We start from the raw sequence: 12,606 nt of genomic DNA on the forward strand, positions 1-12,606 counted from the left end.
GTCCTGGACAGCTGCTTGAGTCTGATCCTCATGTGGACGTCGTTAAATGTCCATCCAAGAAAGACGCACACAGAAATGATGGCTGCGATTCCAACAACCACGCTAACACGCTAAAGTGTGTCATCTGTCAGTGACAATTTCGTCCATTTTGGCTCAGTTTCCTGTCAACTACAACTATCAAAACACCCTCATATATGTTATTATAAGTACAAACTAAACTCTGTACGTTAGAAAATGTTTTAGATAGGTAGATAGATAGATAGATAGATAGATAGATAGATAGATAGACAGATAGATAGATAGATAGATAGATAGACAGATAGACAGATAGATAGATAGATAGATAGATAGATAGATAGATAGACAGATAGACAGATAGATAGATAGACAGAAAGACAGATAGACAGATAGACAGATAGATAGATAGACAGATAGACAGATAGATAGATATAGATAGATATAGATAGATACTTTTTTCATCTCACAGAGAAATTCACACATGTTTATAATATGAATTTTTTTCATTAGCCCATTAGCCTTTCATATTCACACATGGGAGCCCACAATGAACAAACTAAACCTCTTCATATGTCTCCGTTTCACCATTAAAATGCATTTCTTGTCATTGGACAGCATTGAAGAACAGTTGAAGAAGAACAGCCAACAGAAGCATCAACTCTCCCTCAACTGTCCTGTGATTGATAAAAACTTACAGTTTAAATAGTTAAATATGTAGAGAGGGTTCAGAAGTCTCGTTCTCTAATAATTGACTGTCATTATTCAAAAATGTTGGAATTATTGCTCAGTCAGGCATTTAAAGCAGAACTTTGCAGGATTTTACCCTAATTTATAAGTTTTAAAACCAGCCAGTGCAGCCGACCTGGCGTCCTCACAATCTGGACATCTTGAAAACCTTGAACCAGCTTTTTTCAAATGGTGAGAAAACACGGGAAAAAAAACACACAAGCATGGAAAATGGATGCCGACTGGCAGGAACATGGCTCCACGGCTTGTGTTCAAAGACAATGGAAGACAATGGATGGACGTTTACGGTGATGGCGTAAAGATTTGTGCTTTTAGGAGTTGAATTTCAAATACATGACGGTGCAGATTTACCTTCATTTTAAGATAATCAGCTTCCTAAATGGAACCATGACATCATGGTTTAGCTTCTGGGGAGATGCCTGGTTAGCAGCACTGTCTGCAGTGTCAACACACACACACACACACACACTCACTCACAGAGGATGTGACCATGAGCTGTCTTTAGCCATTCGATGAGTTGCAGGGTATTCCTGACCTCTCTGGCACATGCTAACAAACAGCAGTGAGCTCATGGGGTGTAAATAACACAGTGGGAGGGTTGGAGCAGAGCAGTCAAGGGGGGGGTATATAAACGAGAGAGTTGTGTGTAAATGTCCCAGAGTAACAAGAGACAGGGACACGGGACAGCGTCTTCACTACTATCTTCACTGGATCCTCAAGAAGTCTGAAAGAGACAATCAGCAAGTGAGAGACTGAGAGTTTGCTTTTTAAATCAAGTGTTTGACAAGGAGAAACATGATGTCCCAGCGCGCCGCCTTCACCAGTCTGTTCGCCGACGACCCTTTCTTCAGCCAGGACCGGCTGCTGTGGCCAATGAATCACGGCGTCCTCTCGTCGCTGCAGCAAGACTTCTTCAACCGCAGGTCCAACCTGGCCGACAGTCTCCTGAGGGAGCTGGACGATGAGCACCCCCTGCTCAAACTGAGCCCTCTGCCCCTGCTGTCCTCCACGCTCACCGGGTATGAACAGGATCTGATTGTGTGTTTCATGACTGGAGGGTTTGTGGGATGTAACTTGTCCCACTAACAAGACCGGACCAAGTCTTTGTCTAACCTCAGTCTCAGTCCCTAAAAGTCATGTTCTTGGGAACACTCTTATCAGGGTCTTAATTTCTTAATGTCTTGGTCTTGACTCAGTCCACGTACCCAATAGTCTTGGTCTTCAGTCAGTCTCAGTTTGTAAATGTCTTGGTCTTGATGTAGTTTAAGTCCCTAATAGTCTTGGTCTTCAATCAGTCTCAGTTTGTAAATGTCTTGGTCTTGACTCAGTCCACGTACCCAATAGTCTTGGTCTTGATGCAGTTTAAGTCCCTAATAGTCTTGGTCTTGACTCAGTCCATGTACCCAATAGTCTTGGTCTTGATGCAGTTTAAGTCCCTAATAGTCTTGGTCTTTATGTAGTTTAAGTCCCTAATAGTCTTGGTCTTGATGCAGTTTAAGTCCCTAATAGTCTTGGTCTTGATGCAGTCTCATTCCCCCAGTCTTGATCTAGGCTACACGCTTATCTTGGTCTTAAGCAGCCTTAGTTTCTAAATGTCTTGGTCTTGATGCAATCTAAATCCCTAATAGTCTCATTCCATAGGTCTTGACTCAGGGTCTTGGTGTTGGTCTTGGGTCCTTTTTAAATCTGATCCAGATTGTGTTTGTGGTTCCAGGTTGACTGACGCCAAAGAGCAGAAAGAGACTTCAAACATGGAGCTGCAGAAAAACGTCCAGCATCACGCCGAGAAGAAAGGCGACCTCCTGGTGACCCTAGACGCTCGTGGTTACGCCCCCAGTGACATCACCATCAAACTGGAGGGGCGGAGCCTTGCGGTGGTGGCCATGAAACAAGCCGGGGCAGAAGAAAGCGAGACTTGCTCCTCCTCCACCTCTTGCGCCGCCTTCCACGCCGCTGCCTCGTCTAAGGCGGGATTCGCTCAGAAGATCGACCTGCCCGCTCACCTGGATCTGTCCGGCCTATCCTGCTCCCTGATGGATGACGGACAGCTGCGAATCCACGCCCCCGTGGCCAAGCTGCCAATCAGTGAGGAGGAACAGGAGGGGCCCGCCCGCTTCAGGTCATCGCTGGAGTTTCCCATTAAAAAGGACAAGACGGGGGCGGAGCACACAGACTAACGCCCACATGACACGCCCCCCCCCATGCACTCACTGTTTGAATGTAATCACTTAGACACACACGCACACTTCCACTTAAAGACTGTCTATGAATTAAGTTTACATTTACTAAATGAAGAGAATATTTATTTTGTAATTCAATTCTTTAATTTGTAATTCATGTTTTGAGAAATAAAGTGTTTGATTTTCAGAAAATGACATCAGTGTCATCAACGTTTGTGACCACAAGATGGTGCTAGGAGCTTATTTACACACAGGACAGTAAAAGCAGACGATTGCAGCTGGGAAGAGCCTTAAATAGTGAAATAGTGAAATAGTGTTTTTGTTTTTTTAAAACTGCCCTCAGGTGAGTAACTTAGTAGCTTTATAAGGTTCCAGTGACAGCGAGTTTCTTGGGGGAAATCTATTTGTCAGAGCAGGTGTCAAACAATAGCAGCAGGTAAATGTTTTATGAGTCCTGCCCTGAGGCCGTCATCGCAGAGGAGGGAAGAAATAAAGAAATAAAATAAGGGTAAGATGTCAGTCAGGACACAAAGACACAAGGTAACCTATGTTCGACGGTTAGTTCAGTGAATGTGGTTCAATAATAAGACAAATATACTGTAGATACAAAGAATAAGAGAGAATCAGTGTCAGTGTAATGTAAGAGTGTTGAATCTGCTTGTGTTTGTACTCATTTTCACTGAGATTCATTCTTGTAAATGAAGAACCAGGTGCTGCTGTTTCCACAGGCTTTTTGGAAGCTTTCTTCCTCTCTAATAATAACAGCGCTGTCACTGCCCCCTCACAGTCTCTGTAATTGTCCTCCTAGAATGAAATGTCTTCACAGGCTCCGCTGGAGTTTGCTGTGTGTAGGTGTGTGTGTGAGTCTGACTGTGCATGTGTGTATGACTGCGAGTTCTCACATCTCCAAACTCGGAAGGGCTTAGCGTGACATCACCGAGGTTGAAGGCTTCCTGCTGCCCGCGGTCTGCATGATGAATGTTGCACATGCAAGTGTGTGTGTGTGTGTGTGTGTGTGTGTGTGTACAGGTGAAGACGTGCAGGTGACGATGCATCCCCTGACAATGCAGGGATGATTCCGCCTGTCCCAACACTATCACCAGCACTTCAACACACAGCTTTCTCCTTCTAAGGAACTGCATTGAGTTCATTTGGACACAACGTAATCAAAGCCTTATCCCTCAGTCCTCAGCTTAACCAGTTCCTCAGACAAGGTTTGAGGATTAGTGGTGACAACATCAGTGTTTATGCCAGAAAAAGAGGAAACAAATACAAGAACACACACACAGTGAGAGACACACACACACAGTGACACTTTTGTGGAAAACGACTGCATATTTTCCATGGCGACAGTTATGAGGTCATAATGATGATGGATCTTCGCGCCTTGTGAGGTGGCAAACTCTGTGTCTCCAGGAGACAGTCGTCCTCACTGGCAGCGAGTTCCCTCTAAACATACAAAAAGTCTCATTCTAAATAATCACATTTGCGCCTGTGTGTCCTCCAGTCTCCAGATTCACCACCGCATCAACCACAGGATGAATGGACATCTGAGACATGTGACTCGATCATCTATGGCCCCCCATCGCCGGATGAACCCCGTCCTCATGCTCGGTCCATGTGTTGTCGCTAATTTCGCCACATTGTGGAGCTAGAAACACTCGCATCCATCAGTGCTGCTCTTACAATGAGGTGAGAGCATCATGGTGAATTACTATCTTGAGGCAAAAGAAAAACCACTGTGCCACTGACCAAAAACAAAAAGCCAATAGAATTTCCATGCAAATGTATCCTATTATTTAGATTCACAATCCACATACTCTTGCTCCTCCTCTTCCTCATTAGTTAAATACAGGTTGAATGTTGGTGCAATTCCTTACCTTGTGTAGTCCACCACGGTCCCCCCGCCAAGAAACCTCATACCTGTCCTTCAGTGAAGGATCAACCACAGATGATCTGGAGCAGATCCAGTGTGCCGGACACAGGTGCACCTGCTTTTCAAGAAAAATTTACAAGTCACCCTCTGATTGGCTTCACTGATGTTACACCCAAAAACACACCTGCAGATAACTCAGACACTAAATACTACAATACAACTTTTGTGCCTAGAATACACGAAATTTGGTTTGGACAAGCACTAAAGCACAGTTTCTCAATCCTGGTCCTGTGCTGGGATCAGATGACACCATATTTTTGATATTTTCTAAATTAATTTACTTTTTTATTTTTTCTTGTGCCAGATTTTTTTTTTGCCTGCTTTTTATTCTTTTATCTTGTGCAGGAATTTTTTTTTTTTTTTTTTTTTTGCCTGCTTTTTATTTTTTATCTTGTGCCGTATTTTATTTTTTTTTTTTGGCTGGCCCTGATACTCCTTGGTAAACTGAACCTATAACCCTAACCAATCATTGTTCACGACTCTGAGTTCATAGGTCATTGGGGAGGCGGGGTAAGGAGTTGTCAATCATGGCTACTGATGTGATGTGGGTGATGCCTGTGGACATTGTTGCTGTAGTCCCTAGAGGACACAGAGAGTTGGTGTCACCGTTGCCAAACCTCAATCATTCCACCTAACAGCAGCAGCAGCATCTTCCTCTTCACCATGATTGTGTCTGTATGTGACGCTGCGTCAGAGCACATGTCTCCACTTCTCCACTCGTCGTCAGGGTGTCGCAGGATGTCGCGTCCCAGACACATATTTTCTGTTGTTACACAAACACGTTCATTCATAGAATTTGTGAAATCAGTGCGTCTCTAATGTCTCTGTGACTCTTACATAGTACAATGTGAGCTTGTCTCCATGAATCCACTCCTCTCATGAGCAGTGTTTTGAATCTACACATCAACATCAGTCAAAATAAGAGACGTATAAGATGCAGTCTGCAGCTTCTGGTTCTTGTTGCTGTTAATCCTGCTTCTGCTCTGGTCTTCAAAAACACCAAACCATGTAATGTTGTGCTATATTTTTTGGTGGTGACACGAGCAGTGTTTCAGCGTCAGAAATGACACACTGGAGCTTTAACATGAGCGGCTTCTTTGTAGCTCTGGGCTGCACAACTGTATCCCAGCTGACCGTCAACACAACAAGAACACGCAGCTGTGAGTAATCCATCCTGCAGGTTTCATTATCCTCTGTCTGCAGGTATCACAATTAGACCAGCAGCTCATCACTCTCACATCAGTGTGTGTGTGTGTGTGTGTGTGTGTGTGTGTGTGTGTGTGTGATGGATGGCATAAATAAACATATCAGTCCATGTAACCTGGAGGTAAGACAGCATGAGATACATGACTGCAAAACAACTTCACACAGACTAATTCTGATCCTCAGAGCGAGTGCTGTGGCGACGCCCTGCACCCTGTGAGTGTGCGACATATTTAATTATGTTTTAATGCAACAAAATACTACATGCATATACAGTATTGTATGTGGTTTCACTGGGAAAGGTGATTTGTTTATGTGTTTATATGTGTGTTGTGTCTCAGACAAGAAAACATAATTTAATATTTTTATGGTCATTTTCCACCGATTTCAAGGACACGTAGCTTTGCAGGTATTTGAGTATAATGAAATCTGTCAACTCTGGAGCATTGGATTTTTGGTCAGGCAAACAAATTCTGGAAAAACTGACATCACCAATAAGAATCTGAACCCAGTTTGGCCGGTGCCATTTTGAGGTTTTGTGACAGGAAGTTCAGAGTCATAATCTGCTCCGACAGCACGATGCCAGCTGTCAATCACACTAATGTCCATACATATATGCCATTTTTTATTATCTAGATCAGGGGTGTCAAACTCATTATTGTTCAGGGGCCACATACAGCACAATTTGATCTCAAGTGGGCCGTACCAGTAAACATAGCTAAATAATAGCATAATAACCTATGAAAAACAAGAACTGCTTTGTTTTTTCTCCTTTGTTTTACATTTAATGAAGGATATTTTTACAAAACATGAAATTTCTTGAGAAATATAAGTGCAATTTCAACAATATCATGCTTAAATGTACTATTTACAAATCACACTGGATCTATAAAGGCACAAACATTTAGTCACAGGTATCTGGAAGTGACATTACGTTTAGATTGTAATCGTAGTGTGAACAAATTCATCCTGTGGGCCGGATTGGACCCTCTAGTGGGCCGGTTCTGGCCCCCTGGTCGTGTGTTTGACACCCCAGACCTCACCTGTGCTCAGCCATAATCACTTCTCAATCCAATCAGCTGAGTATGAAAAGTGTGGAGAAGAAAAGTGCCTCATTCTGTTGTGGTTCCTGAGCAGACACTCAGCAGGTGGCCTATGTGTATCTGGAGATCTGGATCTGGACTCTGCTGCGTGACCAGACCCCCAGCTTCTTTAGTCCTTCAAGGACATTGTTAAACATTGTTAAATCTTTCCGTTGGTTTCCTGCTTCCTCTTTTGACCCGGACAAACAAAGGTGTTTAGACTCAGCCGAGAGGCGACGTCCAATAAAAAGGAACAACATTGACGTCATGATCAATAATCACTTAAAGAAGACCTGGAATTAGTGATGGAGGAAAATATTTACTGACGTCATAAATGAAGTGAGAAGTGGAAGCTCATAGACTCCCATAGACTAATGAATATTGACTTATTACCTAGACTACGACTTCTTTTTCTTTTATAAGCTCAATAAATAAAGGACATGAGCTTGGGAAGCGTGTGGTCAGTGGGGGCAGGACACAGAAACCACTACAGGAAGTAAATAGTTGCATTTTCCATATATTTCCAAGCAGTTCATCTCACCATGGTTCTATTTTCACTGGTAAACCGTGAGCTACGTAGTTTGCTGTATCGCTAACAGCTGTATCGCTAACGAGTTCCTAACAAGAAGGTTGTTGGTTTAAATCCCGGGAAAGTTCAGCATAGAAGAGGATTGTGACACTGCCTTGAATCCACATGTTGCCTTTTCGTTCCCATTTATGCCCAGAAGTGATTATTCCTTATCAACCAATCAAGAGACTGCAGTGTTTTTAGCTCCACCCTTTAGGTGCCTGACCTCGGTGCTAGGTGTGTTATTAATAACTGTATAAATAATAACCATTCTACGAGAACTTAGACGAGAACAGATGAAACTTTCCCTGGTCTCCATCAGGTTCTGTGTTAATGAGCTGGTCTCATGCTGCCGGTGACACATCCATCACTGATCTTAGTTCTGACAGAGTCCATGAAAGATAACTCGGGTTAAAACTCTCCATCCCAGCCCGACTGAGCTGTTTGATTCCCACTGGGTCACCTGTGCTAAAAGTGGATTGGATTTTGTCAGCTATTGTGAGTCACTTGGGATCAAAATGTCCGCGAGGCAGAAGTGGATTTACGACATCCGGGCAGGGTCACAAATATAGCACATTACAGTCAACTCTAAATCATTAGAAGGAAAAGAAATGTTGAAAAATGTGTGAAAAGTATATAATGCTGCTTTATTTATACAGGAAAAATAACCAACCCGAACACACACACACACACACACACACACCAAAGTAAAGTGCATAATTACAAACATTTATATGCAAGAACAAACAGCAGTTGTAGGTTTTTGTTTATATTCTCACAGTCTATATGGATAAAAACCAAGGGGATCGTTTCTTTTATGATTCCGGAGAGTCTTTGGTACAGTGGTACAGCGAGTCGTCTTTCAACTCAAAGGTTGTGGGTTTGATCCCCCGGCTCCGCTAACCGCCGTAACCCCACGTTGCTCCTGACAGCTGTGCCAGTGCGTGTGAGTAGGTCTGTGAAAGATGAGTGAATGAGTGAATGAGTGAATGACAAAGCTGTGCTGCTACATAAACACAGATCATTCACGTTCTTGTTTCTCAGACATGATATGTTGTCGTAGCTTACACAGGTCAGAGAAGGTCAGAGGTCACAGAGGTCACAGAGGTCACAGAGGTGTTGGTAATAAACAGCTTAATTAATGTAAAGGTGGACAAAAAAGAAGTGATACTGAGTTGTGATGATCTTATAGCGTGTGTGATAGTATTGATAACCTCACACAAATCTCTGCCCCGCCTGAGTGATCTCTGGTGCCCCCTGAGGGGGGTTTGGACCCCAGGTTGGGAACCATGGGTCTCTACACTCGCTGCACTTAAAGTTGTAATTACGATGTCGTGAGGTTTGCTTTCACCGTCCTGTTCCTTTTCATGGAAACATGATGAATCTAAAACTCATTTAGTCATTTTGTAATTTTCTTCTCTTTTACCCCGAGTCTCAGTGTGACATTAGTCAGCAATCAAATGAACCTCCACGATACTTTTACTAACTATTTTAACTTCTCTCTGCTGCTGTGTGTGTGTGTGTGTGTGTGTGTGTGTGTGTGTGTGTGTTAGATGTGAGAAGATCAATGGTTCAAATGGGCTTTATTGATCGATGGAGGCTATCACACAAACAAGCCCCGAGGCTCCTTGCCCACTTCATTACTTGCTCTCTGATTTGAACCAATGTCTATATTGAGTCCATTTAATCTGTGTTTTTTTTCTGCATATTTCTATAGATGGACAAATCCATCTCTTTCGTCTGATCGCATCTTTTTTGGCTCACCAGCGTCGAGTCGCAGGGGTTAGAGCAGGACGCCGGGCGTAAGACAGCAATAAAGCCATTTCTGACATGTCATAAATATAAGGAGCAGCCTGTATTATGTTTGGAGCAGAGTCTCAAGCCTACAGGAAACACCATGCCCTGCGTCTGCAGCCTGCTCTACCTACCTCCATGTTACATACAGTGTTAAAGTTGAATAAAATCATATGTAACAATTGAACAGAATGCTCTCCGTGTATCATATCAACATCTCTAACGTGTCCACAGTTCATAGTTGGGTATCACTTCCTTTTGATATGGAAGTCAAATAAGATGCAATTATGGATTTTAAAGCTTTAAAATAAATAATATCCAGTGTCTATCCCACATGTTAGACAGCGTTAGAATCCAGGTCACAATGTTGAGTGTTGTAGCTGACGCTGTAATACATCTCAGGGCTGAATGGTATATGGTGTCAAGTGGGTGTAGAGTTGTAGCTGATGCATGTCTGTATAAAATGTCTCCATAATCTAAAACTGACATAAAAGTTGCCTCGATAAGTTTCTTCCTGCAATGAAGAGGGAAGGATGATTACTTTCTGTAAAGAAGCCTATTCTGTGTCTTAGTTTAGTTACCAGGTTACATACATGATGTTTGAAAGTAAGTTTGTGATCCGTCCAAATTCCAAGATATTTGTATTCAGAGACTCTTTCAATAGTTGTAACATTATTAGTGGAGATCAAGTGATATTTTTTGAAATTAAGTGAAGAGCATGAATTTGGCTTCACCTGCATTAAGAACCCGCTTGTGATTATTGAGAGGAACCTGTAAGTCGCTGAAACAGCGCTGAAGAGATTCAGTTGCAGAAGTTACAGAGTCACAAATACAATACAAAAGAGTGTCAGCCAGTGACAGTAGTTACAATGTCATTAATATACAAGGAGAATAGAACAGGTCCAAGGGTTGATCCTTGAGGTACACCATTTGTAATATGAATCAAATCTGTCTTAACATTACAGAATCACACATTGCTGTCTGTCTTTCTGTAAGGTAACTATGTAAATAGGTAAATATCTATTGTTCTCAACAATAGATATTTTTTCACTTTAAATAAATGGTTGTGACACATTTACAGATGCACGTGTCATTTCCTGCGAAAAATCAACCATAGGAGACTCGACTGTCAACAGATAAGCAACTAATTGTCAATTAATCCGAAGTTTCCTTGTTTACGAGAACTCGATCAAACTTGTGATCATAAGTTGACATGATCCTGTTGACCTTCACGTGACAGACTCATCAGATGCTGACACAATAAAGAAGTGATGAAATGATGGTTGATAACGCTGCAGAAACAGTATTTACAGTCAACAGGCACTTTTCACTTCAGTGTGAGTTTAGGTTTAGAAACAGCTGAAGCACAACTTCGAAGATGTGTTTTTACATGATACTGAATACCTGCTGATTACTCCATATAATGGACTATCAAAATAAAGTGTTCATGATGGCATAATAATAAGTCAACATCTGCCAGGTGGAGACCAATCATTTTTCGATTTGGTGTGTTTGTGCGGAGATGATGTTGCAAATCAAAATGTCCTCGCCTCGACTTCGTCACGTTCCACATGGAAACATAACGGAACGGAAACAATCTTTTCTTTGTCGCTTTTGACAAAGTTTTCTGTAAACACGTCATCATCATTTCAGGAAATGTTTTCATCCACATGATGACAAACGACTCTGAAGCCTGCGGTGCTGTACATGTGCCAGGCCTGTATGTGGCTCTGTATGTGCCATACATGCACGTGTGCTGTGTATAAACTTTATTTTTTTATTTTTTTATTTTTAATAAAGCTTTTTCAAATAAGTCAAAACCAATCCAACGTTATTTATAAAGCACTTTAAAAACAGCTGGAACAAAGTGCTGCATATCAGCGATAAATAAAACAAATAAAATGTAAAAATATGAGACTACTAGAGCTAAAAACAAACAATAAAATAGATTAGTAGATTAGTGAAGCAGAAAGGTCAGAAGACACAAAGGTACAAAAATCACTGAGTGTGAACACGAGAGACTTTACAGGGAAAAATGCTGGAACACTGACGACCGACGAGGGAAGACTATACACTGCAGGACAGGTGAGCACAGGTGAAAGCAATGAGGGCGGGGCATGTAATCAAACCTGACAGGAAGTACAAGACATCTCAGGACATTTAAGTGTATTTGTGGCTTCTTCATAAAAATGAAAGTAGAAACCTTTGACGATCTTCCACAACATGTTAGACATGCAGATCCAGTTTCCAGGTTATTATTTTCTTCTGTTTCCTATTATCATTATTTTATATTTATCATTATTATTATTAGTAGTAGTAGTAGTAGTAGTAGTAGTAGTAGGTAATTTGTTTCTTTTATTTGTTGTATTTAATTATCTGTGATGTTCAGCACTTTGTTTCAGCTGTTGTTGTTTTTATAAATAAAGGATTGTAAAGCAGTGAGTGAAACACATGAAAGAAGTCAGAAATGACTGACATATGAACATTAGTCACTTTGTTGACAATTACAGAAATGTAGAATGATACCAGATATGAGCGGACGGACGGACCTGGTTGTTATTCTAGTGAGACAGAAACCTCCAGGACTTCAATGTTCAATGTGTAACTCAAAACTCTTTTATTTCCTTAGAATGTATCATCGTAATTATAATGCATGTGTTAATAATTACTGCGATGATGCTGACATGACAACTGATGCTGAGGACGATGATATCACACTGTAAATCAACAGGAACAGATAATGAAGTTAGAGGCGGGGCAGAATTTCATTTAGTGCACGAAAGTGAGGAGAAAAACAAAAGTGTAATAACACGGCTATGAAACCGGAGCTCATTCATCTTTGTTATTATATTATATCTAGTTATATTTAATAAGGGGATTAAGGTAAAGCCTGTTTTTCGACTTGTGCAGACGAGGAACAGAGCACAAAATGCAGGTATAAACAAGCACATAAAACTACATAATAAAAGAAAAAGTCAGATCTACTCACACACACACACACGGGTCTGCGCAGCTACTCTTCTGTGGACACTGCATTCATTTAAACAGCCTTATCAAAGCCTTATTCCTAACTTGGAC

At 41.6% G+C, this 12,606-nt stretch overlaps 1 protein-coding gene across 1 annotated transcript; it reads left to right on the forward strand.

Annotated features, from left to right (window-relative positions):
* The first annotated feature begins 1,434 nt into the window (after nt 1-1,434).
* Nucleotides 1,435-3,140, forward strand: hspb9 (heat shock protein, alpha-crystallin-related, 9). Its single transcript, XM_058653896.1, has 2 exons — nt 1,435-1,784; nt 2,480-3,140. The coding sequence occupies exons 1-2, from the start codon at nt 1,561-1,563 to the stop codon at nt 2,940-2,942; spliced, it is 687 nt and encodes a 228-aa protein (XP_058509879.1). The 5' UTR covers nt 1,435-1,560; the 3' UTR covers nt 2,943-3,140.
* The last annotated feature ends 9,466 nt before the right edge of the window (nt 3,141-12,606 follow it).

The sequence above is a fragment of the Solea solea genome, chromosome 16, assembly GCF_958295425.1.
Source record: "Solea solea chromosome 16, fSolSol10.1, whole genome shotgun sequence".
In the NCBI taxonomy this organism is placed as follows: domain Eukaryota; kingdom Metazoa; phylum Chordata; class Actinopteri; order Pleuronectiformes; family Soleidae; genus Solea; species Solea solea.